The sequence below is a fragment of the Chiloscyllium plagiosum genome, unplaced genomic scaffold, assembly GCF_037043375.1.
Source record: "Chiloscyllium plagiosum isolate Xiang-an unplaced genomic scaffold, Cpla_swu_hap1 HiC_scaffold_9, whole genome shotgun sequence".
NCBI lineage: Eukaryota > Metazoa > Chordata > Chondrichthyes > Orectolobiformes > Hemiscylliidae > Chiloscyllium > Chiloscyllium plagiosum.
The window spans coordinates 47,018,906-47,046,140 of record NW_028270147.1 but is presented as its reverse complement, the minus strand read 5'-3'; the positions used below and the strand labels follow the sequence as shown (position 1 = coordinate 47,046,140).

Below are 27,235 nucleotides of genomic sequence, written 5' to 3'. Positions count from 1 at the left end.
TTGTATCAGCGCTACCTCATGCTCCCCAGGGAAGGTTGAACAGTCCAACAACTTGACCAACACATGCCACCCCGACCTTAATTTCCCCTGGACCATCTCGGACACCTCCCTTCCCTTCCTGGACCCCTCCATCTCCATCAACGGTGATCAACTCAACACTGACATCTTCCACAAACCCACCCACTCCCATAGCTACCTGGACTACACCTCCTACTCTGTCTCCTGTAAAAATGCTATCCCTTATTCCCAATTCCTCCACCTCCGCTGCATCTGCTCCCAGGACCAGTTCCACCACATAACACAGCAGATGGCCTCCTCCTTTTAAAGACTGCAATTTCCCCTCCCACATGGTTGATGATGCCCTTCCACATCCATCAAGGTTTTACCTGCACTTCCACACGTCATTTATTGTATCCGTTGCTCCTGGTGTGGTCTCCTCTACATTGGGGAGATAGGACACCTACTCGCAAATGGCTTCAGAGAACATCTCCGGGACACCTGCACCAATCAACCCCACCGCCCTGTGGCAGAGCACTTCAACTCCCTCTCCCATTCACCAAGGACATTCAGGTCCTGGGCATCCTCCATCACCACTCCCTTACCACCCAGCGCCCAGAAGAACGGGCGTCTCCTCTTCTGCCTCTGGATCCTCCAAGCCCACGACATCAATGTGGATTTCACCAGTTTCCTCATTTACCCCCCCCCCCACTATCCCAGTTCCAACCTTCCAACTCGACACCACCTTCATGACCTGTCCTACCTGTCCATCTTCCTTCCCACCTATCTGACCCACCCTCCTCCCTAACCTTTCACCATAACCCCCACCTCCATCTACTTATCACACTGTTGGCCACCTTCCCCACCCCCCTCCCATTCATCTCACCCACCCCCTGCGGCGCTCAGCCTCATTCATGACAATTTTGCATGAATTGATTTATTATCTTCTGGCAGCCACAAAATGTTAAACATAATCTTCATCTTGAAATTATATTTCTTTTCTTGTATCTTAAATGTTCGCAAAGCGTTATTTTAAAGAGGATTGGCTAAAGTTATACAGTAATGGTTTTGTCTGCCAATAAACTAGTTTTTGTACTTTAAGCAGTGTATTTTGCCATTTCAGGTGTGTTATATGTATGATGGACTTCGTTTATGGTGATCCAATTAGGTTTCTTCCATGCATGCATATTTATCACCTGGACTGTATAGATGACTGGCTGATGCGATCCTTTACCTGCCCTTCATGTATGGAACCCGTGGATGCTGCATTGCTTTCTTCGTATGAGACCAATTGAGAAGACTTTGTCTTCTATATCTAGATACCGTGGATAAAACAAAAATCCTGATCTCTACCTTTTGAGCCAAAGAGTCAGAGATTTGGAAAACCCTGATTGTATGCGATCATGTACTAAGTACAACACTGACGATAACTCATGACTGCAGTGGTTTAAAAACTTGTATATAATACTTAAATGCTGTTATTAAAAAAAAAAGTAACTTACAAAGCCCTGACCACACGTGAACCTTAAAGATGGGCTAATACATGTGAAATAATCATTAATTTGTCACATAGCACAAAACCATGATTATGGTGCAGCATGCATTTCAAACGTTTTTTTGTAAGACATAACTCGCATGTTAAAGGAACAGTATCTTCTATTTGACATCTTACTACGGCCATTTATAATTGTTTTATTTTTAATGCATGGAGTATCATTTTCACACAGATCGATGGTTCCAAAAGTATCCCATGCAGCAGAACTCTCAGGAACAATGGGTGCTTACTTTCTTTTGGTATAATAATTATTTGGTTTGGGGGGGGGGAGTATAAAGAGCATTTCTAAACTCATTTTTGAGACATTCTTAAACTTTACATCTGAAGCCTAATATACTTAAGAACATACGTGTGTGTGTGTGTATGTATGTGGGGGAAAAAAAGCAAGCGAATGAGTATCTGCTTGTAGATTTTTATAAATAGTTAACATTTATGGTGTCTCAATTGCCAGATTCTTCAACACCCCTCTAGCCAGAAGAACCTCTGCAAAGACTGGCACATTAGTTGATTTTATTAAAGAATACAGCAGTACTATTGTCACTTAAGTGTTCCGCTACACCACAATTTATGATTTGCAGGCACATGACGGAAGAGATACTAAATTTCATAATTTGGCCTATTTTAAAGGATACTGTTTCTATACTGCAGTATGTTATGTTTAGTATTGTGTGTTTTGGTTTGTTTTTTCAACAATGATTTGGTGGGATACTAACATTTTTGGTCAGGGCTTTGGTCAAGGAAAACTCGAGGTGCCAGTACAGCAAATAACCTGTGAAGAAGATTGAAATGTTTATTTGCTGCCTTTGGTTTTGAAGGATCATTTGACTTCAGTTCAAATATGTAGTGGTACTTAAATGCATGCTGAAAGTTGACTTGATAATATCTCCCACCATCCATCAAGTAATGTCAATACTGATTAAAAGAGAAAATGCAAATGCTGAGCCTGTGGACTATTGTCCTGCGAGAAAAATGCCTTTGTGTGCAAAAACCGGGATAATACACTGCGAATGAATTGTGAACAAATCAGATTATTTGACAAAATTTTGATACAAAGATTGAACTCTATTGAAATTATAATTTTACAGTCTGAACAGGCACTTGATCCTGTATTTGTTTGGCAATTTGTCCATAAAACATTGAGATCACAATTCCAATGACAATGCTTTTGTATTAAGATAAATTGGCAGAACATACAGCACAATTTACCTACATTGGCTTGGTAATGAGTCTCCACCATCTCAACTGAAGTAATGGCACAATTAAAATCTATCTAATCTAGCTGACATTAGTTGCAAGGGAGAAAGAACAGTGAAGCTTTAGAATATTAGTGAATAAACATTAAATATATTTAATCAGAAATACCAGTTGCATTTGCAATTTTTAAAAAAATGAAATAGAATAATATACTTGTTTGAGGAAGTGTTCTTCATGAAAATGTACTTGTCAAGCACAGTGAGGGAAGGTGATGCTATGAGCCATCTTTATGATGTGCTAGTGATTTGAAGCGACTTTTTAAATGCAATTTGTTGCTGTCATAAAGTTTGCAGATACTTTTTCATGAAAATCGTGCCTCTTTTAATAAGTTGAAAAAAATCAAGTTGTGAAATCAAGAAAATACTTTGTCGGACCTGGAGTTTTCCTTTTTCTTAAAAAAAACTTTAACACTGGCACAAAGAAGTAGGAATTTAAGCTTTTTTGCACAATTATTTTCCATTACAAATGGAACTCATGGCCTTAGGTCTTTTGAAGTGATGTCTTGTTACAAGCCAGATTAGCGTGGTGCTCAAAAATTTGATTTGGGAGACATCTCTGATCATATATGCTTAAAAAACGTTAGATACTGCATTTGGGAAATGAGCAGGTCCACTGATGTGCAAAGGTTCTTGTAAAACCAGAGGTGAATGTTTTTAAAAATATTCACTCAAAGTTCTCTAATTTTTTTGAGCACTGATAGCTGACTTGCAGGTCTTCCAAACAAATGGAAACTGTGCTCACATAAATTGATAATTTAACGGGAGGTTTGTTTGTTCAAATCAGCTTAAAGGCTTTGGTTTGCAGAATAAGAGATTTTAAATTCATACATTTTCCCATGTAACTTGAGGGACACAAGTTGCAATAGCTGTCACTGTATAGTTAAGAGCTGTTGGTCTTGAATCAGTGAAAAGGAAGACCTGTATTTGTGCAATATTTTCAATTGAGATACCATAGTATTTACAGCTGTTACTTTTATGATCATTCCATAAACTTTTTAGTAACTGTACACTTACTGTAATTATGTTTAAATTTCAAAGTTTGTGTGCACATTGAAGTGCACAAATGTGGGAGTAATCAAAAAGCATTGTGTGAAGCTGACAAGTTTTGAGTGTTCCATTTTATTTACAAGTGGCATATTTACACAATTGATGCAACAATGGTGAATTGGATAGCCGTTTTAGTGGTGGTATATTTCTAGGCACTTTGTGTTAACAGCTCTCACACTGATTTTTGTTTTGATACTATTTTAAAAGACTCTGAATTTTCCAACCTTATAAGAATTGGCCTGCCCTCGTGAGTGTCTTGGCAGCATGGTTTTTAAATAAAGCAACCTTTTTCCCTTGTAAATGTTTCACTGTCCACTTCCATGTCAGCCTACTTGACAATTAATTGGTTGTGGACCTCACTACAATTCTTGCCGAAGCACCAAACAAGTAATTTGTTCATTGGCAACTTGGTCATGTTTCCACTCCCCAAAAACACATATTATTGACTTGCCCTTACCAATAAAATCTCCCATTCTGAACATTTTTTTTTCTCAACCTAATGTTAAGGAGGCATTAGGTTTGAGTATTGAGCTACCATGAGATTATGTTCTGCCTTCTTTGTTCTCCCTTCACCGCCAGCAAAATGACCATAACCATTTTATTCTAGTTTATTGACTTCCACATACTGCCATATGATTTTCAAATGGCTGCATAAAAGCACATATGTTTTTTGTACAGCTAAATACATTCATTAATCTATAATTTTTTTAGTTTGCTTAAGACCAAAGCTTACTGAAAATAAATGGAATTAAAAGACCATGTTTTCTTTTTGGTCTATTTTTGGACCATTGCCACCTTTTTAACTGCAGTTGCTTGATGAGCTCAGTTGAGGCTTTTAAATAAGTCGGGGGTGGAGAAAAAAATCTGCTTACATTGCAGCTTGAGGGAAGATTTTAATCTTCAATTGTGTTAATATTTTAGTTCCCCAATGTTTGTCAAGCGGATTATATTTGCCTTCTACTGTAATAACTGTAATGAGTAATGAGCTTAATCAAGACCACCTTTTAGACGTGTTAACGAAACGACTTCTCTCAGTTTGAGAATCTTTGCAAATGTGACTATAATTTCTTGGATATTAGACTTGATTTTGCTGAAATTTTCAATATTCAAAAGCAAAAATTAAATTTTCTGGCTATGTGTTATGAGATATTTCTATGCACATTGTAGGCCATTTTATTTCATTATCTACTCCAACTTGCTGAAAAATAGAACATTGGTTATACAACTTGTAAAGAATTTAACAATGTGTTAAATTTGTTCTTGTTTTATTTATTGGTAATCAATTGTCTTAATAAATATTCTGCTTTCTCAATGTTTAGGTTGTTGACATTTTGAAATACTGGTTTTTAAGTAATGGGAGCATTTTGTTTAAGTATCTTTTTGGTTATGTACCTACTTTTTTTTTTAAAGAAAAGTAAAGAACCTTTCAGTGCGTCTGTTCTGTGATGAGAATATTGATGAAGTGCTGCACAAGACATTCCACTTTTAGCAGTGGCTGTAACCATTGGATCTTGGAGGAGGGGAAAAAGCATACTTTTACTTCAGTTTAACTTTTTACTGTCTGATTGTGAATTAGTAATTCAAGTTCTATTTATATATAAAGCATTGCACATTCCAATAAGCAGCGATTCATGTATAATTATTTATGGGCTTGTTTAAGAAAGGAGGTATTAAAAGCTGCAATACTAAACATGATTTTTGTCATTTTTTTTAAAGTGCCTCTCAACTGCACTGTTATTTAGAAAAGCTCTTATTACTATTGATTATACTATTTATGGTTGTAACAATCTGCATCTAATTAGATTGGAGCACCTTTTCTGGAGACAAAAAGGAATAGCAAGCACCACTTTAACATGTTGTCACCTTGGAGCCAAGGTAAGTGTTTGTATTTGATTTTATTCACATTAATTCACAGAAACATAAATCAGTTGACCAAAGCTAGTATAAACTTAGCGAATAATTAAGCTGGTCAAAAGTTTGTTATTAATTGAGTTTCTGGATTTTGTTTGTTGGTGGCAGTCATGTCTGAGACCATGTATGGGAAGCTGTTCATGAAGTAGAATTCTACATCCTCCTTCAGGATGAGGATTTCTATCAATGCGTTGAGAGTAGGCTTAAGAACTGTTATCTGGGCACCATCGTAACCTTAAATATAAGAATGTTATAAGGTAGTGTTTAGTTTTGCAGATTGGTGGGGATCTTGCATGCATGACTCTTGAATTATCTTCTGACTTTGAGATGTTGTGATTTTCTCACTGGTCATTAGATGATTGTATGCATATACAAATCCATAGTGTATGTTGTCGATGAAACAGAAGATCATCTTTTACTCAAATGTAATTTGCAATATGCAAAGGTAGGTATTATATCAGTTGACCCTTGAAGTTATTGGAATGAAAGCCTACATTTTTTAGAAGTAATTTTGAAGTTAATATTGCAAATTATTTTCAGAACAGTTGTGTGTCTTTCATCCTTGTGTACCTTTTGATTTGAGTTGTTCCTTTTTTCCAATTCACAATAAGTAACTTGCTTATGTGTGTCTGAACTTTAGCTTTTCACCAAACTCACTGTAAATTGTGACAGCTTGGCTTTCTTGAGGTGGGAGGTTGAGAAAGAAGCCATCATTTCTTAACAAACCAATTTTGTCACAATGACTTTATGGTTTTTGTTAATCCAGAGCAATGATTTAAAAGCATGTTTCAGCTTTGCTGTTTTTCAACCACTGTGCTTTCACTGAAAGCTATTATTAAAATTTGTAACGGAGAGCTTGCAATCCAACAAGTCGTCGTGTCATAGAACCGATACAATATAAAATTACAGAACACCAGGTTATAGTCCAACAGGTTTATTTGGAAGTACTAGCTTTCTGAGCGATGCTCCTTCATCAAACCTTTGCTATGAACTCTGTGTCCTGCAACTCCACAACCACCTGATGAAGGAGCAGCGCTCCAAAAGCTAGTGGTTCCAAATAAACCAGTTGGACTATTACCTGGAATTGTGATTTTTAACTTTGTACACCCCCGTCCAACACCGGCACCTCCACAATATAAAAGTAACAGTTTTAACCTGAATTCTGTGCTGCCTGCCTGCAAGAGCAACTCAGCTAGTCCCCCGCCCTGCTTTTTTCCCTGAAACCCTGCAGCATCTTTCTCTCAAATGTTTATTCAATTTCCTTTTAAAAGCTATGATAGTGCATAGCAGTAGCAGGTTCAATCAACCTGTGCCAGATCTAACCATTCACTGCATAAATATTTTTTATTCTCCACTTTAAGAACCAATGAGAACAAGTGTACCCCCCCTGTTTTTATCTGTCATGATTTTGAACTCCTCATGTCCTCTTATCTTCAAGAATGAAACCGTCTTAGAGAAGACTAAGATTCCTGATGAAGGGCTTATGCCCGAAACGTCGATTCTCCTGCTCCTCTGATTCTGCTTGACCTGCTCTGCTTTTCCAGCACCCCACACTCCTCTGCTTCTAAGAAACCTTAAGTAAATTTCAAATCTTGGGGCTGAACAAAGGTTGAAACTGATCACTGATAAGATTGCAAACACAAGAGCATGAGCTTAAAGTAATTTGGCAAAAGAACCAAGAACAGCGCAAAAGTCTTTCATGCAGAGAATACTTAAGGCTGGGAATGTATTGCCTTGTGTATGAAGGCAAATTCATTGAAGCATTCTAATTGTCATCTACGAAAGAAGAATGTGAGGTTACAGAGCAAAGACAGGAATGACACTGGATGAATTGCTCATTTGGAAAACTGGTGTGGATATGATAGGTGGAGAATGGCCATTTTGACTGTTGCAGCAATACTGTGATTGAAATCCCAAATGTTTCAATAAAACCATGGTAGGAATTCTGCCCTTACCTTGTCTAACTTTTATGTAACTCCAGACTCTCAATACTGATAATTGTTTTCAAGTGTCTTGCAAGCTGCTTGTTTGTATTCAAGACAACAGCTCACTACTATCTTCCCTAGGACAGTTGAGGATGGGCAATGAAATGCCTACATCCCATAACTGACAATGAAATGACTGAGGGTGGGACCATTTTTTTAAATGAAAAGAAGCTAATAAAATAAGATTTATCTAGAGTTCTGATTATTGATCTGAAAGATTAATTCTGTTTCTCTCTTCACAAATGCTGCTTAATCAGAGTATTGCCAGTATTTTGTCTATCTATTTCAACTTGAGGCATTGTCAGTATATTGTCTGGTTGTAGATTCCAACCATCAACTGCCAAACCCCCCCTGGGTTTTGGGTGCAGATTGATGATAAGGATAGGAAGCACATTAGTGATGAGATTGAAAAATGAAGTGTTTGCAAAGTCCAAATAAACAAGTAAAATTGAAAGTATTAATTCTGAATCCCTTTGCAAATGATCTCAGTCCATTAACTATTGTTGGAAGGTGATATTAAAATCTATCTCTACCATTTCATAGCATAAAAGGAAAATGAACTGGCGCTGATTGGATTTTGGGCAGGAGACCATTTTGCTTCAGAAGCTGTCAGGCTGGGAAGTTGTTTTTGGTTTTGTTTTGCTCTCTCTAAATATACTCCAGTTAAAGGTAAAATTGCCATAAATCCAGAGGACCATAGAGCTGCTATCTCATTAGAGAGAGATGCCTGGTGGTGGCTTAACCTCAGAGCCACTCTGCTTCAGGTGAGGGGAGAGATTGAGTAGGTGGAACATGCATGATTACCTCAGCTGGTGTTGGAATTGAATCCACACTGTTGGTGTCATTCTGCATTAGAAACCAGCTGTCTGACTAACTGAGCTAACCAGCTCTCCTCCCCACACTCCCCCATCCAAACTGTTGCTATCATTGAATGAATGAAATACCATTTTCAAACACCTTTTTTAAAAAATAAAGATATTTTTACGTATTCTCATTCAATTTTTTTAAAAGCAGTTACTTTTTCCCTGCTAGTATTTGGATAATTCAAACAAATTACATTCTTGACAAAGCATCAGCAACATATTAGTCAGTTCTGATATAGTGCAATAGTTCTGTTCCAGTGCAACCCCGCATTATAAGAAAACCAGTGAAATAGCAGCACAATTTGAACTGAAGGGTTAGGAATTGCGTTGAATGCCAGTGCAGGTGTGGAAAGTTTGCATTCTACAAATGATGCTCTAAATTCTTCAATTGTGTTAAAGCCAATTTGTGTTGAAGAAACTGACATTTATAGCAGAACTAATTACACGTTGAGGGGAAAAAGTAAAGTCTTTAACTGATCAGGCTGATATAGTAAACTCCATTGACGCAGCCTGGTATTTCGGTTTTGAGTTTTTACACAGCGTCTAAAAGGTTCTGGTAATTATATATCAGTGTTTCTCTGTAGCCATGATGGACTTTTGCCTCAAATGTTTAAAAAAATAATAGCAATTCCAGGGATTACACTACCTCTGTAAGTATCTTGATGTTGATTTTTAGCTTTTGAGTAGAATCCCACTAGCTTCTCCAAGCCCAACAATAACTTGTAGCTTGCACCAACCACTGAGACGTAGCATTGATTGATACCTTCAAGGGTTTAGTGAAGTTTAAGAGGATCCAACATTGGTTCCTTGATCAAAATGGTTTTCAGTGGCTCAAAGCTTTTCTGCTATTGATTTCATAGGACCTTGTGCCTCATGTTCATAAAGTATTTGAAAAGGTCTGAAACGATTGTTAGGTGGCAAGTTAAAGCAATTCCAGCCCTTAGTATTGATCATGATATTCTTGACAATAAAGAATATGCTAATCATTGATTAAAGATTTTGTTAAGGAGGGAAAAGGCGTGCGAGTGTACATTTGCAAGGATCATAGACACTCAGAATTTCTATAGCCAGGTTATGGAAATATGCAGTAACAGGGTTGTCATAGTGGATGATTTTAACTTCCCCAATATGGACTGGGACTCTACTACAGCAAGAGGGCTTAGATGGTACAGAGCTTATGTGCATCCAAAAGGGTTTCTTGAAACCGTATGTGGATAGTCCAACCATAGGAGGGACTACTCTGGATCTTGTGTTGTCTAAAATCAGAGTCCACTGGCATGTTCCAGTAAGGAGGAAGGACAAGGATGGCATGTTAAGGAACCCTTGGATCACGAAGGTTGTGGATTTAGTCAAAAGGAAAAAAGCGTATGTAAGGTTTAGGAAGCTAGAATCAGACGTGGCCCATGAGGAATATAAAGAAAGTAGGAAAGAACTCAAGCAGGGAATTAGGAGACAAAGAAAAGGCCTCGGCAAATAGGGTTAGAAAGAATCCCAAGGCATTCTATGCATATATTAAAAACAAGAGGATAACTCGGAAGAAGGTAAGACCATTCAAGGATAAAGGAGGGAACTTGTGCTTGGAGGCAGTGGATTCAGGCGAGATCCTAAATGAATATTTTGCTACGGTATTCAACCAGAAGAAGGATATGTAGGATAGTGAGATTAGTGTGGTGCATGCTAATATGCTAGGGCATTTTTGGAATCAAGAAAGAAGTGGTATTGGGTCTCTTGAAGAGCATTAAGGTGGATAAGTCCCCAGCGCCTGATGGTGTCTATCCCTGATTGTTGAGAGAGTCAAGAGAGATTACTGGGGCCTTGACCAAGATCTTTGTATTCTCACTAGCCACTGGAGAGGTGTTGGAGGACTGGCATGTAACTAATATTGTTCCTCTGCCCATGAAGGGAAATAGGGATAATCCAGTAAACTACAGACTGGTGATTGGGAAACTATTGGAAAGAATTCTTGAGGATAGGATTCGCACACATTTGGAAATGCCTGGCCTACCTTGGGACAGTCAGCATTACTTTGTGTGGGGAGGGTCATGCTTTTGAACTTGACTGAATTTTTCGAGAAGTTGATCGATGAGGATAGTGCAGTAGACATTGTCAATGTGGATTTTAGTAAAGCTTTTGACAAGGTCCCTCATGGTAGGCTTATCCAGAAGATTCAAATGCATGGTGACTTGGCTGCTTGGATTCCAAATTGGTATGCCTATTGAAGGCAGAGGGTAGCAGTAGGAGGGTTTTTTTTTCTGGCTGGAGATCCGTGACTAGTGGTGTTCCACAGAGATCTGTATTGAGATCTCTGTTGTTTGTGTTATATGTAAATGATTTGGATGAAAATGTAGATGTGTGGGTTAGTAAATTTGCAGACAATACAAACATTGGAGTTGTGGAGAGTGTAGAAGATTGTTAAAGGATACAGCAGGATATTGATCAGTTGCAGAAATGGCAGAGTTTAATTTGGATAAGTGAGGTGCTGCACTTTGGGAGATCAAATATTAAGGAAAAGTAGATAGTTAATGGCAGGACTTTGAACAGCATGGATGTACAGAAGAATCTTGGGGTTCAAGTCCACAGCTTACTGAAAGCTGCCATACAAGTAGCTGGTGTGGTAAAGAAGTTGTATGGCATGCTTGCATGGAATTGGTCAGGGAATTGAGTCCACGAGTCAGGATGTCTTGTTGCAACTTTCATAAGGTTTTGGTTAGGCCACATGTAAAGTATTTTGTTCCATCCTGATCGTCACGTTACACGAAGGATGCAGAGGCTTTGGAGAGGGTGCAGAAGATATTTGCCAGGATGCTGCCTGGATTAAAGGCTATGGAGAGGCTAGAAGAAGTTTGGTTATTTTGTCTGGAGCAGTGGAGGCTGAGGGGAGACTTAATGGAAATCTGTAAAATTTGAAATGCGTAGATAGGTTTGACAGAATCTTTTTCCCCCAGAGTTGCAATGTCCAATAATAGGGGGTATGCATTTAAGGTTAGAGGGGGAAAGTTCAAAGGAGATGGTGAGGGACAAGTTTTTTTTAACACAGTGGTAAGAGTCTGGAATGCAATGCCAGGTGTGCTAGTGGAGGCAGATCACTTTTAAGGGATTTTTAGATAAGCACATGAATATGCAAGGAATGGAGAGATATGGACTGAGGGCAGGCAGAAGTTTAATTTGGTGTCCTGTTCAGCACAACATCATGGGCTGAAGGGCCCGTTCCTGTGCTGTACTGTTTTAAATATGTAAAAAGGAAATGGTTTTTAGTGACAATAAATATTAGTCTGAAAAAGTAATAACCGAGAACAGTGAAATACAAGAGCAATTGAACAACTGTTTTAGTTTTATCTTCTCAGAAGACTGGAAGCTTTCCATAGTCAGGAAGGCAAGATCCTATCCAGAGTTTGACACAGCCCAAGTGAGTATATAGTTTGGGGAATTTGGTGCAAAGGGGTACTTTTTACTGGCTTAGTTTGTAGGGTGTTTTTAACATAGAACAATACAGCACAGAACAGGCCCTTCGGCCCATGATGTTGTGCCAAACATTTGTCCTAGCTTAAGCACCCATCCATGTACCTATCCAATTGCCACTTAAAGTTCGCCAATGATTCTGACTTTGCCACTCCCACAGGCAGCGCATTCCATGCCCCCACCACTCTCTGGGTAAAGAACCTACCCCTGACATCTCCCCTATACCTTCCACCCTTCACCTTAAATTTATGTCCCCTTGTAACACTCTGTTGTACCCGGGGAAAAAGTTTCTGATTGTCTACTCTATCTATTCCCCTGATCATCTTATACACCTCTATCCAGTCACCCCTCCTCCTTCTCCGTTCCAATGAGAAAAGGCCTAGCATGCTCAACCTATCCTCGTACGACCTGTTCTCCATTCCAGGCAACATCCTGGTAAATCTTCTCTGCACCCTCTCCAAAGCTTCCACATCTTTCCTAAAGTGAGGCGACCAGAACTGCACACAGTACTCCAAATGTGGCCTAACCAAAGTCCTGTACAGATGTAACATCACTTCACGACTCTTGAATTCAATCCCTCTGCTAATGAACGCGAATACACCATAGGCCTTCTTACAAGCTCTATCCACCTGAGTGGCAACTTTCAAAGATCTATGAACATAGACCCCAAGATCCCTCTGTTCCTGCACCTTACTAAGAACCCTACTGTTAACCCTGTATTCCGCATTCTTATTTGTCCTTCCAAAATGGACAACCTCACACTTGGCAGGGTTGAACTCCATCTACCACTCCTCAGCCCAGCTCTGCATCATATCTAAGTCCCTTTGCAGCCGACAACAGCCCTCCTCACTATCCACAACTCCACCAATCTTCGTATCATCTGCAAATTTACTGACCCACCCTTCGACTCCCTCTTCCGAGTCATTAATAAAAATTACAAACAGCAGAGGACCCAGAACTGATCCCTGCGGAACTCCATTTGTAACTGGGCTCCAGGCTGAATATTTACCATCTACCACCACTCTCTGACTTCGACCGGTTAGCCAGTTTTCTATCCACTGGCCAAATTTCCCTCTATCCCATGCCTCCTGACTTTCCGCATAAGCCTACCATGGGAAACCTTATCAAATGCCTTACTAAAATCCATGTATACTACATCCACTGCTCTACCCTCATCCACATGCTTGGTCACCTCCTCAAAGAATTCGATAAGACTTGTAAGGCAAGACCTACCCTTCACAAATCCGTGCTGGCTGTCCCTAATCAAGCAGTGTCTTTCCAGATACTCATAAATCCTATCCCTCAGTACCCTTTCCATTACTTTGCCTACCACCGAAGTAAGACTAACTGGCCTGTAATTCCTGGGGTTATCCCTATTTCCTTTTTTGAACAGGGGCACAACATTCGCCACTCTCCAGTCCCCTGGTACCACTCCTGTTGACAGTGAAGACGAAAAGATCATTGCCAACGGCTCTGCAATTTCCTCTCTTGCTTCCCACATAATCCTAGGATATATCCGGTCAGGCCCGGGGGACTTGTCTATCCTCAAGTTATTCAAAATGTCCAACACATCTTCCTTCCTAACTAAGTATCTCCTCTAGCTTACCAGTCCATTTCACACTCTCCTCTTCAACAATACGGTCCCTCTCATTTGTAAATACTGAAGAAAAGTACTCATTCAAGACCTCACTTATCTCTTCCGACTCAATACACAGTCTCCCACTACTGTCCCTGATCGGACCTACCCTCGTTCTCGTCATTCTCATGTTTCTCACACACGCATAAAATGTCTTGGGGTTATCCTTGATCCAATCCGCCAAAGACTTTTCATGCCCTCTCTCAGCTCTCCTAATCCCTTTCTTCAGCTCCCTTCTGGCAATCCTGTATCCCTCCAATGCTCTGTCTGAACCTTGTTACCTCAACCTTATGTAAGCCCCCTTCTTCCTCTTTACAAGACATTCAACCTCCCTCGTCAACCAAGGTTCCCTCACACGACCATCTCTTTCCTGCCTGACAGGTACATACATATCAAGGACACGTCGTATCTGTTCCTTGAAAAAGTTCCACATTTCAACGACATCCTTCCCTGACAGCCTATGCTCCCAACTTATGCTCCTCAGATCCTGTCTTACAGCATTGTATTTACCCTTCCCCCAATTGTAAAACCTACCCTGTTGCACGCACCTATCTCTCTCCATAACCAAGGTGAAAGTCACAGGATTGTGGTCACCATCACCAAAATGTTCACCCACTAACAAGCCCATCACTTGTCCCGGTTCGTTACCAAGTACCAAATCCAATATGGCCTCCCCTCTAGTCGGGCAATCTACATACTGCGTTAGAAAAGCTTCCTGTACACACTGCACAAAACCGCCCCATCCAATCTACTTGATCTAAAGAGCTTCCAGTCAATGTTTGGGAAGTTGAAATCACCCATGACTACTACCCTGTGGCTTCTGCACCTTTCCAAAATCTGTTTCCCAATCTGTTTCTCCACATCTCTGCTGCTATTGGGGGGCCTATAGTAAACACCCAACAAGGTGACTGCACCTTTCCTATTTCTGACTTCAGCCCATACTACCTCCAAAGGCAGATCCCCCTCGAACTGCCTTTCAGCAGCCGTTATACCATTTCTAATTAGCAACGCCACCCCCCCTCCTTTTTTACTACCCTCCCTAATCCTACTGAAACATCTGTAACCAGGAACCTCCAACAACCATTCCAGTCCGTCTTCTATCCACGTTTCCGTGATGGCCACAACATCGTAGTCCCAGGTACCGATCCACGCCTTAAGTTCACCCACCTTATTTCTGATACTCCTTGCATTGAAGTATACACACTTGAGCCCATCTCTGTGTCTGCAAGTACTCCCTGTCAGTGCTACCTTCTCCACAGCCTCCCTACATTCTTGGACATCCTGACAAACAGCTAGCCTACTTGCTGGACTACAAGTCCGGATCCCATCCCCCTGCCAAATTAGTTTAAACCCCCCCCGAAGAGTGCTAGCAAACCTACCTCCCAGGATATTGGTGCCCTTCTGGTTCAGGTGCAACCCGTCCTGCTTGTACAGGTCCCACCTTCCCCAGAATGCAGTCCAATTGTCCAAATACCTGAAGCCCTCCCTCCTACACCATCCTTGCAGCCACGTGTTCAACTGCACTCTCTCCCTATTCCTTGCCTCACTGTCACGTGGCACCGGCAACAACCCAGAGATGACGACTCTGTCCGTCCTAGCTTTTAGCTTCCAGCCTAACTCCCTGAGCTCCTGAATGACCTCCCCACCCCTCTTCCTACCTATGTCGTTGGTGCCAACGTGCACCACGACTTCTGGCTGCACACCCTCCCCCTTAAGGATTCTGAAGACACGGTCCGAGACGTCTCGGACCCTGGCACCCGGGAGGCAACAAACCATCCGAGAGTCTCGCCCATGTCCACAGAACCGCCTGTCCGTCCCTCTAACCCCTATAACTAGCACTCTCCTCCTCTCCCCCTTTCCCTTCTGAGCCTCAGAGCCGGACCTCGTGCCAGAGACCCGGTCACTGCAGCTTACCCCTGCTTGTCCGTCCCCCCCAACAGTATCCAAAGCGGTATACTTATTGTTGAGGGGAACGACCACAGGGGATCCCTACACTGCCTGCTTCCTCCCCTTCCCACCTCTAACTGTTACCCAGCTACCTCTGTTCTCTGGCGTAACTATGTCCCTGTAGCTTCTATCTATCACCGTCTCAGCCTCGAATAATCCTCAGTTCATCCAACTCCAGTTCCAGTTCCCTAACTCGTTCTGTGAGGAGCAGGATCTGACTGCATTTCCTGCAGGTGAAGTCGGCAGGAGTATCGGTGGTCACCCCTACCTCAAACATCCTGCAGGAGGAACATTCCACTGCCTGCGCTGCCATTACTCTACACTTCGTCTCCAAAACAAGAACACTGAGCGGTTACCTGTGGACTTTAAAGTTAGGTTAGAGGAGGAGGATGGGAGGGAGGCCCTACTATGTAGGGCCTGGGGTCTCGAACACACCCACTCAAATATCAATCACTTACCTTCCCGACTAGCTCTGCGCTCCAACTTCACTTCCGCCCAGCTTGCGCCACTCTCTGCTGTGAAAAGACCGTTGGCGTCGAGGTAAGTTCTTAAATATCAATCACTTACCTTCCCAACTAGCTCTGCGCTCCAACTTCGCTTCCGCCCAGCTCGCGCTGCTCTCTGCTGTCAAACAAGATAACTTGAAACCCAGAACCAGGATCCTAGCTCAAGAGTCAAGTCACATGTCAACTGTGAGCTCATTGGTGATAACTATTAATTTAACTATCTCTGTAGGTTACTTTCAGATTGCAGGGTAAATATTTACAGGCTACCAAAAAAAGCCAAAATGAAACTTTTAAAAATCAAATTAACAACTAAGTTATTTAAATAGGGGTGCCAGTCCAAGTGATGTGTTGTGACTGCATGATGTGGGAGTTGGTGGACCCAATGTGAGCTTAGTGACCACATCTGTACTTGGTTGCTTGAGGAGCTCTGGTTCAGTTGCTGAGCTGGAATCTGAGCTTTGTACACTGAGATACATCAGAGATACCTCATGCGCCTCAAAGTCACAACCTCAAATTCATTCGTAGACAGGAGGGTGAGACTACAAATGAGCAGGTAAAGGGATCCAAAAGGTAGTGCTGAAGGAACATCAGCCCTTGAGTTTGTCTAACAGATTTGAGATTCTTGCTACCTGTGTGGATTATAGCAGGGGCTGTAGGGATGAGCAAACTGGGCATTGCACCTTGGAACAGAGATCTGCTCAAGAAAGGGAGTGAAGAGAAATGTAGTTGTAATCATGGGTGTTACGATCCGGTGTTCGCTGTGGCCAGGATCCAGAGTCCTGAAGGGTGTGTTGCCTGCCCGGTGCCTGGGTTCAGAATACATATGAGCTATAGAGGAACTTGGATGTGAGAGGAGAAAGATCCTATTGTCATGGTGCAAGTTGGTACCAATGATATATGTGGGAGGAGGAAAGCTGTTCTACTGAGGGTTTGAGAGCAGTTAGGGCTCAATTAAAAAGCAGAACCAAAAAGGTGATGGTCTGTGATCATGACCTGAGCCACAAGCTAATTGGCACAGGGTCAACAAGATTAAAGAGATAAACATGTATGGGAGACACTGGTTTGAATTTATAGGGCATTGGTACCAGTACTGAGGAAGAAGAGAGCTGTTCAGTGGGATGGGTTCCATCTAAACCCAGCGGGGACCAGAGACCTGGCAAACCGCATAACCAGGACTGTGAACAGGGTTTGAAACTAAGTGGGAGTGGTGTTCAGTTGCATGTAAAATGATAGGTAAAATTAAAGAGGGAATGTTCTGGAAACGTTTTAATAACCTCTCCTGAGCAATAATAGGACAGAGTATGGAAAGAGGTCAGGAATCTAACTTCAGACACCAGCAGATGATGACTATGAGAAGGAGGGTAGACCATGCGAGACTGAGGGTGTTTCAATTGAATGAAGGCAGTACACGAAACAAGGTAAATGTGTTTGTAGTGCAGATTTAAATTGGCAGGTATGATATTGTGGGTATCACAGAGACATGGTTGCAAGGGGGTCAGGGCTGGGAACTAAATATCCAAGGATGTGTATCTTATCAAAGGACAGATAGGTGGGCAGAGGGGTAGGTTTGCCTTGATAGTAAGAAATGAAATGAAATCAACAGCACAAAATGATAGCTGGAAGGCATAGCATTTGCGTGTGTAGAGTTGAGGAACTGCAAAAGAAAAAGAACTCTGGGAGTTGTATACAGACCTCCAAGAAGTAATCAGGATGTGAGGAAGAAAATAGAAAAGGCATGTAAAGCAGAACCAGAAAGGTGGTGGTTTCAGATCATGACCTGAGCCACAACCCACTTGGCACAGGGTCAGCAAGATTAAATAGGTAAATGTGTATGGGCGAAACTGGTTTTAATTCATGGGGCATTGGTGCCAGTACTGAGGAAGGAGGAACCTGTTCCAGTGGAATGGGCTCCATCTAAATCTTCATCTACAATAATCATGGAAACTTCAATATGCCAGTGGACTGGGAAGATGAAGTTGGTAGCTGATCTCAAGCCAAGGAGTTTGCGGAATGTCTACAAGATGGTTTGTTTGCAGTAGCTTGTCATAGACCCTGCTAGGGAACAGGGAATTCTGGATTTAGTAATGTGTAATGGAGTAGACCTAATTAGGGAGTTTAAGGTGAAGGAACCTCTTGGGGACAGTGACCCTATGATGGAATGCATCCTGCAGTTTGGGAGGGATAAGCTGGTATCAGATGTAAAAATAATACAGTTGAATAAAGGTAACTACAAAACACGAGGCAGGAGCTGGCCACAGTTGATTGGGGGGATCAGGGGGTGGATGGGAGCAAGGAAGTCAGTGAAGCAGCAAAGACAGGGATTTCTGGGGGGGGTTATTTGGGAGGCCCAGCAGAAATTCATCCCAGGGAAGAAGCATACAAAGAGAAGGAAGGATGAGGCAACCATGGCAAAAAGAGAATCGGAGACAGCACAAAATCAAAAGCGAAAACATACAATGTGGTGAAGGTTAGTGAGAAGCCAGAGGATTGGGAAGCCTCTTGAAAGCTAGCAGAGGATTTTTTTATTTTAGAAGTCATGGGGAGAAATTAAATATAGGAGTAAGCTATCTAGTAATATAAAACAACATTGCAAAATGTTTTTAGATATCTAAAAGTAAGAGAGGTAGTGTGGATGTTGGACCGCTGGGAAGAGAGGCTTGAGTAGTAGTACTGGGGAACAAAGAAATGGTGGAGGAACTGAAGAGGTACTTTGCATCAGTGTTGACAGTGGAAGACACTAGAACTTCAACGGGTCAGAGGTGAGTGTAGTGGCCATCTTTAAGAAGAAAGTGCTGGGAAGCTGAAAGGTGGATTTAAAAAAAAAAACACGGAGCGGATAGATACTCCTCAGGGTTCTAAAGGAGATAACTAGGCAAATTGTGGAGGTGCTGGTGGTGATCTTTCAGGTATCACTGGAGTCAGCGAGGGTTTCACAGAACTGAAAAATGGCTAATGTAATATCTCTGTTTAAGAAGGGAGGGAGGCAGAAGACTGAAAGCTATAGGTCAGTTAGCCTGACTAGAGTCATTGGTAAGACTTTTAGAGTCTATTATTGAGAATGAGACTTGGAAGTGCATGGTAAAATAGGGCTGAAAAATGTGTTGCTGGAAAAGCGCAGCAAGTCAGGCAGCATCCAAGGAGCAGGAGAATCGACATTTGGGGCATAAGCCCTTGTTCCTGAAGAAGGGCTTATGCCCGAAACGTCGATTCTCCTGCTCCTTGGATGCTGCCTGACCTGCGCTTTTCCAGCAACACATTTTTCAGCTCTGATCTCCATTATCTGCAGTCCTCACTTTCTCCATGGTAAAATAGGGCTGAGTGAGCACAACTTCATCAAAGGGAGGTGAAACCTGACAAATCTGTTAGTATTGTTTGAGGAGGTAACAAGCAAGTTAGACAAAGAAGAACCGGTGGATGTAATCTGTTTGGATTTCCAGAAGACCTTTGACAAGTTGCTGCACAGGGACCTGCTATATAAGTTAAGAGCCTGTGGTACTGGCATGATAGAGGATTGTCTGATTAGCAGAAAGAGAATAGAGATACAGAGGCCTTTTCAGGATGGCAACTGGTGACTAGTGTAATTCTACAAGGGTTCTCTTGGCACCATGACTATTTACATTATATTGATGATCTGGATGAAGGAACTGAGAGAATAGTTGCTAAGTTTGCAGCTGACGTGTGGATCGGTTGAAGGATAGGCAATGTTGAGGCAGTGTGGCTGCAGAAGTACTTGAATAGGCTAGGAGGGTGGGTAGAGAAGTAGCAGATGGAGTACAATGCAGTAAAATGTGGGGATATATATTTTGAGAGGCAGAATAGAGGCATAGACTATTTTCGAAGTGGGGAAAGGCTTTGAAAATCTGAAGTGCAAAAGGACTTGGGAGTCCTAGTTCAGGATTCTCTTAAGGTTAGCATGCTTGAAAGTTAGGCAGACAAATGCAATGTTGGCATTCGTTTCATGAGGGCTATAATACAAGAGCAGAGATGTACTGCTAAGTCAGCATAAGGCTCTGGTCAGACAGCGTTTGGAATATTGTGAGCAGTTTTGGGCCCCTCACCTGAGGAAGGACGTGCTGGCATTGGAGTGAGTCAAGAGATTTACAAGACTGATCCCGGGGATGAAAGGCTTGTCAAACGAAGAGAGGTTGTGGACTCTGGGTTTGTACTTGGAGATTAGAAGGATGAGAGCGGGGATCTGATTGAAACTTACAGACTTCTAAGAGGCCTGAATAGAGCGGATGTAGAGAATATGTTCTCACCAATTGGAGAGAGTAGGACCTGAGGACATACTTTCGGAGTGAAAGGATGATCCTTTAGAACTGAGATGAGAAGTCATTTCTTCAAAAAGAGAGTGTTCAGTAGAATTCATTGTCACAGAAAGCTGTGGAGGCCAAGTCCTTGAGTGTGTTTAAAACAGAGATAGATGAGTTCTTAATTGGTAAGAGGATCAAAGGTTATGGGGAGAAGGCAGGAGAATTGGGTTAAGAAACATCAGCCAAGATTGAATGGTGGAGCAGACTCAACGAACCAAATGGCCTAATTCTGCTCCTATGTCCTGTGGTCTTATCGTCTTAAGACACAAATAACTTCGTAGAAATGATAGGGCAGCAGGGTCTTTTGCAAAGGAGGAATTGAAATTCATACTTTTTCTTAAAAAAAAGTATGGACTTGTCAAAAATAAAATCATGTTTGACAAATGTACTAGAGGTTTTGCGAGCATAACTATTAGAATTGATAAAGAAGACCATATGGATGTGGTGTATTTGCATTTTCGGAAGTGTTTTGATGTCTCAAATTAGCATTTATTGTACATTTATTATGGATTTATGGTAATATAATGGCATGAACTGAAAATTAGGAAATGGAGAGTAGGAATAAATGATTGTTGTTTTCAGTGGAAGGTGGTGACTGGACTGCTGCAGGGATCAGTGCTTTGATAATGTTGCAAATAGTTGTGTTCCATGATTTAGATGAGAATTAAACCATATTTTCAAAGTGGCTGCCTATACAAAGCAATGAGAAATTGAATGGCAAGGTGGTAAGTATATGGCAGATAGTATCATGTGAATATGTCTGAAGTTATCCACTTCAATAGGAAATACAGAAAGAAAGAGTATTCAAATGGTAGTTAATTAGAAACTTAATGTATAAAAGGTTCAGTGCTCTTATACACAAAGAAGTTAGGAAGAAAAGTTGTAAATTGGCCGTCTTTGCAAGGATATTTGAGTACATAGGCAAAAACATGTGAAACCGTACTTGGGTGGTGGAACCAAAAGTGCACATAATATCCAAGAGAAGACCCGTTTCATCAGAGATTTTACCAAATGTTCAGCAGGCTGAATCCTGGTTTGGTAGATTTATCATACAGAGATTGGGTCAACTGAAATTTAGAAGAATGAGAGGGATCTAATTGAGAAGTCTAAAATTCCAAAAGGGCTGAACAGACTGTTGGATGATGCTACTTTCTGGTGAACCACTATGCACCTCCTCGCTAAAATTCCATTTTCCATGTAATAGCAGTTGCAACTAACTGATGCTTTGCATTGTTTTGAGATAATTGTGATACTTCAGTCAGGAGTGCTTTGGTTTGCCGAATTTCAATCAGATCTATTAAGTATTTACTTTCAATAATCCAAGTATCCCAAGCAGGTATCCAGCATGGCTGCCAATTTGATCACCTGCAAGAGTACTCATTTAGTTTTTTCTCAGGTCACTATAAAAGAAAAAAATCTTCAGTCACGATTGTGTCACTTTGACCTAACTTAGCCCTTCCATGACTACTAGAGAATCTACAAATACTGTTTCTGCCAAAACATTCCCTAGAAATACCTAAATGCTGTCTACAGATAAACTATGGATAGCCCTTACAGTTACCATTCCAGACATTCGAACACACTTCAGGTACAGCCAGTATAAAGGTAAAGGTGTATGCTTCCTGCCAGTACCATTTACTAAAATCTTGGAATCCAGTGATGGAGTCATTATGCAATTCCCAGCAAAACACTTTGGTGATTTATAAGTTTATGTATTATTTGAGGAATGAAGATTAACTTTTCCTTTTGACAAGAATTTGTTATAACTGTATCAAATTTGTGGGTAGCATGATGGCTCAGTAGTTAGCACTGCTGGCTCTGTGCCAGGAACTTGGGTTCGATTCCAGCCTCCGGCAATTGTGTAGAGTTTGCATATTCTCCCTGTGTCTGCGTAGGTTTCCTCCCACAGTCCAAAGATGTACAGGTTAGGTAGATTGGCCATGCTAAATTGCCCATAATGTCGAGGGATGTGTATGTTAGGTGAAGTATCTTGGGAAATGCAGGGTTACAGGGATATGATGGGTCTGGATGAGATGCTCTTTGGAGGGTCGATGTGGACTCAATGGGCCAAATGGTCTGCTTGTGCACTGTATGGATTCTACAATATGAAGTCTTGTTTACCACCTCGTACTCTCAGCAGTTATTGTACTTGACTTCTCAGCTGTAGTTAAATGCTACAGCTTGGTCTGTTGTATGGTGTCAGGGCTTAATTTCTTTGCAACAACTTTGTATATCCTAATCCAGTCCCATGAATTTATCCTGTAGCTTTCACAAACCTACGTAAACATGTCCCATTTTGTGACAACTGAAACACTTAGGCCTTTTAATATTATTTCCACCTTCAAATATCATTTTCTCAGCTGCCTGTTCTTCAGGTGCAGCTTTCTGGTTTTCTATGGAAGTCCTTACTCCTGAAGGAGTGAACTTTTAAATTCTTCCAAAAGAATTCTTTCATTAATGGTTTCACATGTAATCTCCACCTTTTTTGATTTTCACATCCAGTGGACAAATTATTTTTTCTATAAAAGTCTGCTTCTGGATATTCCAATATTTTTGCCTGTAAGCTTTGAGGACAATTCACTTGGGCGAGTGAGAAAAAAAAACATTCGATAGGGTGGTTGTGAAAAAGCTGTTCTCTTGGGAGAGAATTTAAAACCAGAGGTCATGATTTAAAAAGGGGGTCACTGATTTAAACAGGTTTTTTTTTTAGCGTTGAGTCTCTTAGGAATGCTCTACCTCAAAAAAGTGCCATAAGCAGAGTCCTTGACCATTTTTAAAGCTGAGGTAAATAATCCTTAACGAAGGATATTCTGGCCGACAGGATATTCCGAATAAGTATGTGGTATAATCAGATCAGCTATAATCTGATTGAATGGCAGAGCAGGGTGCAGGGCTGAGTGACCCATTTCTGCTCTTAATGCATATGTTCTATGTTCTATGTACCAAAACCTGGACAACATTTAGGCTTGGGCTTGTATGTAGGAAGTAACATTTATGTCACAGTGCCAGTAACCATGTCGTGATGTAATGAAACAAAAGCTTTTCTTTTGCCTTTTTAAATGATACTGCCACAATTTTTAGAATTTAAAAATGCGTATTGATATGCTACTTATTTGCTATCACTTGGTTCTATGTTTTAAGGTAGATTAGTTTGTCGAGGCACACTCGACAGCATTGTTTATCTCCATAAATATGTAAGGGGCTTGTACTGATGTTCTGGCAAAGAAACTTGGCTGCTGAGGCACCCTGTTGTCCTGAACCTGTTTCTCGAGGACTGCTCTTGCTATAGTAGTTCAAAGCCTGCCATTTGACAGATGGGATTTGTCACAAGAAACTTGTTGCTCATCCTTGTTTCACATTCCTTGATCCGAAGAATGCTGATAAATCTTGCTCAGTAAAGTCACTCTAGAGCGCACCAGGCTGGGAAGGTGCATATTTGGTGGATTGAGCAAGTTATTATGGAGCATGTTGAGGTACGGAACGAATGGTTCGTCTGACTGTGGATTTTTATCAGTTGGTGGATGTGTGGACTAATGTTTGCAAGGAATCAAAGGGAAGAGTGTTGAGACCGGCTCCTAGTTTTGATGTGTATATTGTTGTATTGAGTTGTCAACAAGATGTGTGTTTATGATGACCTTTTCCCGATAGGTGCACAGTACTCGGAATCACCCATTCTCAACGTGCTGGGTAGAAGAAAACTGCTCCCTGCCACATTTCCAAAGTCAGTTAGGGGTGGGCTACAAATGTTGACTTAACCACATCCTGCCCACATCCCACCAAAATAACTTTGAAAACTTTTTCATTCTCTTCACACTTCTTGTCATCTTTTAGTGTAATTTACTTCAGTGGAAACGTTTATCCAAAATCATTGCATTTGACAGAGTACTGGGTATTTGTTATACACAATTTGTCACAACTTACCAAACAGTGTTTTTAATCTGCACACTCTCTCATGGACTACTAAGTCGTTTAGAATACAAAGTCATTAGGGAGTGGGACTTGAGTACAAGAAATAATTTGCAATGCTACATAGCATCGGGCTTTGCAAGGGAAGTTAGGTGATCAGTAGGTTAGTAGGAGTGGAAGTACCGGAGTGGTTGACATTAACCAGTCTGTTCATGTAAATCATTCTTACTGTAATTGTATTCATATCCATTTTCTTTGGCTGAGGGAACAAAAAGAGGTCATAACAGTACAAAAGACTACTAATCCAAGATGGTGACAGAATAGGAGGGGCTGTGTCCTGGCTCATGCCTGGGCATCATCCGTTCCTGTCTGTTTTCTTTGTTTTTACTTTGACTTTTGGTGGGTTGGTCAGCACGGCAGCAAGCTCAGGCTGTGTGGGGAATGACAGCAGCTTCCTGGTGGTTGGAGGAGGCACCTCCTGACAATTGGAGGCAGCAGCAAGGATGTCTTGAGTTTGGGACTAGCGACCACAAAGCTCTTTCAGCATTCAGAGGCAGTGATGGAAACTCAACATATTGGAGGAGAGTAGCTGGAGCGAGACTATTAGTGCAATGGCCTGGCAGCAGAGCCAGGGACTCTTGATTTTGGTGAGGCTGTGGCAGCATGGTATGCCCAGGGCAGGGACTCCTGGTGGAGGGGTGAGTGCGCGTTCACCATTGGACTTAGTGTTCTCGAGGTGGGCCAATGGCAAAGAGAGGTGATGGCACAAGTGTTGCTGGTGAGTCAACTCAGGACTCGTGTAGGCATTGGAAAGAAGCTTGACTCTTTCAAGTTTTTTTGAAACGCTTAATTTGGTGCCAATTTGATTGGTTGGTTTATGGTGACAATTAAAGCTATTCACTATAAAGTGCAAGTGACAAATCAATCATTCAAATTCAGAAGACAATAAAATGTACGTGAGGCAGTGGGGGATGAAAAGAGCATCCATGATGGAGGTTGAACAGTGAAGGAGCTGCATCTCTGGGATTGGAGGGCCAAAGGCTATGCAGTTTGAAAATGTGTTAAAATAACAAGGTTTAGAAAGTTTATTTTCAAACTTTTTAAGGTGAAATTAAAGGGGTCATGTAACCTGTCTGAAGTCTGCCTAATGATTGGCCTGAGTGGCATGGCTACTAAAGATTAAAAGGAAGCCTTAGCAGCAACCTCTGTTTACAGTGGTTTTAGACTGCAAGTCTCTATCCCAGAAGATGTTGAGGATGTTTTACAAACAGTTTATGCTTTAAACTGTTACTTCCATGAAAAATAACTTTGTCTACAGAATAGTCTACAGAACCAAAAAAAACCACAAATTCGACTGGGACAACACATCTACCCTGGGACAGGCTAAACAAAGACATGCCTGAGAATTCCTAGAGGCCTGGCACTCCAACCACAACGCCATAAACAAACACACAGATCTCGATACCATCTACCAACCCCTCAGAAAATGAACAGGAAATGACATCACCACAAACCCCAGGAACCCTATCCAGGACAAACGTGCTCTCTGGTCTAGAAAGATAAATAGAAAGCAGGAGACAACAGCTTCGCTTCACTTGGAGGTCACCACTGATGATGTTACCTAGCCAGGTAATGAAACGTCTGGATATCGAGCCTACAGCTCAGCGAGCAAAGCTACACCCCAGAACCAGAATTTTTACCTGGTGCCAGGTTCTTGCAATTAATGTTGCCATGCAGGTGAGCTTTGAGAAGGAAAAGGTTTTGAAGGTATTCATGCAATTCTGATATAGGAAGGATACTAGAATCTGAGAGACGGAGAGCAGCATTGAGTAACTAGTCTCCATGGAGAAATGTGTTTGTCAACTGTGCTTTGCACACTCTAGAGTTTAAAGCAATCAATCTTCTCTCTACGAATTTGATAATGAATGTGAATTTAAGTGGATTGAAAAGAGCAATTTCTTCTGTCTGCTCAGGAGGGCAGAATGCAATGGAATTTGAAGATCGTGAGGATAATTGGAATTTACAGACCAGAAATATGCCTTTTGACCTAGTTTGATGCTGGTGCTTCTGTTCAACCCAAATCCCCTCCCACCCTATTTCATCTATCCCTATTAGCACCTTTGTCAGCACATTTTAAAATCATGATAAAGAGAGAGTGTTCTTAGTTATATTCAAGACTATGCTATTCATGTGGCTTCTTTATTTTCAAAGTTGATGGTGACCATGACATGCAGTTGTATGAACAACGGATAAGCTGTTTGCACACATGAGTGCATGTTTTACATTTTGAGGATGAGAAGTTGCAGTATGCAAAGAGAAAGGTATGAATTAGAATAGAAGTAGATTATTCAATCCCATTGAGCCATTTCTTTTGCCAGTGAGACTGTCAGTTGCTACCTTAAGTCGATTCAACTTCCATGGCACCTTCTGCTTGGCAGGCAAACACTGAACAATTTCAGATTCAAAATGAATAGTATCTAATGCTTTCATCTAACTTGATATGAAATTTGACAAAGAACCCTAAATATTGTATTTTTGCCTCATCTGATGTATTGTACTCTTATGTTTGTATGTCTTGTCCTTTGTTTCTGAATTCACCCTTGCTAGTTAAAAGGATGGATCAAAAATGGCTTCTTTCTACTAACTCTGATCTTATACGTCCTCAGCAAATCATTTTCTTCATCCTACCTGTGCCCTTTGTACCTGTGTGAACCATGATAACTGGGTCATCTCCTAGGCAAAGTTCTCTTCTCTTCGGTCCCAGATGTCCTAACCCTAGACAGTCAACACAGCTTTCGGGGTGCATGATCTTCTGGCAGCAAACATATCCATTTCTGTAACTACTTTGCTCCCCACA

At 41.3% G+C, this 27,235-nt stretch overlaps 1 protein-coding gene and 1 long non-coding RNA gene across 2 annotated transcripts in view; both read left to right on the top strand.

Moving 5' to 3' along the window:
* rnf11b (ring finger protein 11b) overlaps positions 1 to 5,547 on the top strand; it is a 46,183-nt gene extending 40,636 nt beyond the window's left edge. The window contains exon 3 of the mRNA XM_043699218.2: positions 1,121 to 5,547. Within this exon, the coding sequence (XP_043555153.2) occupies positions 1,121 to 1,292 (172 nt within the window). The 3' untranslated portion in view covers positions 1,293 to 5,547. The remainder of the gene's footprint in view (positions 1 to 1,120) is intronic.
* A 153-nt stretch (positions 5,548 to 5,700) lies between these two features.
* The window catches only part of LOC148149141 (uncharacterized), a 134,134-nt gene continuing 112,599 nt past the window's right edge, over positions 5,701 to 27,235 (top strand). Inside the window, exon 1 of the long non-coding RNA XR_015758151.1 lies at positions 5,701 to 5,727. This is a non-coding gene — a long non-coding RNA (uncharacterized LOC148149141). The remainder of the gene's footprint in view (positions 5,728 to 27,235) is intronic.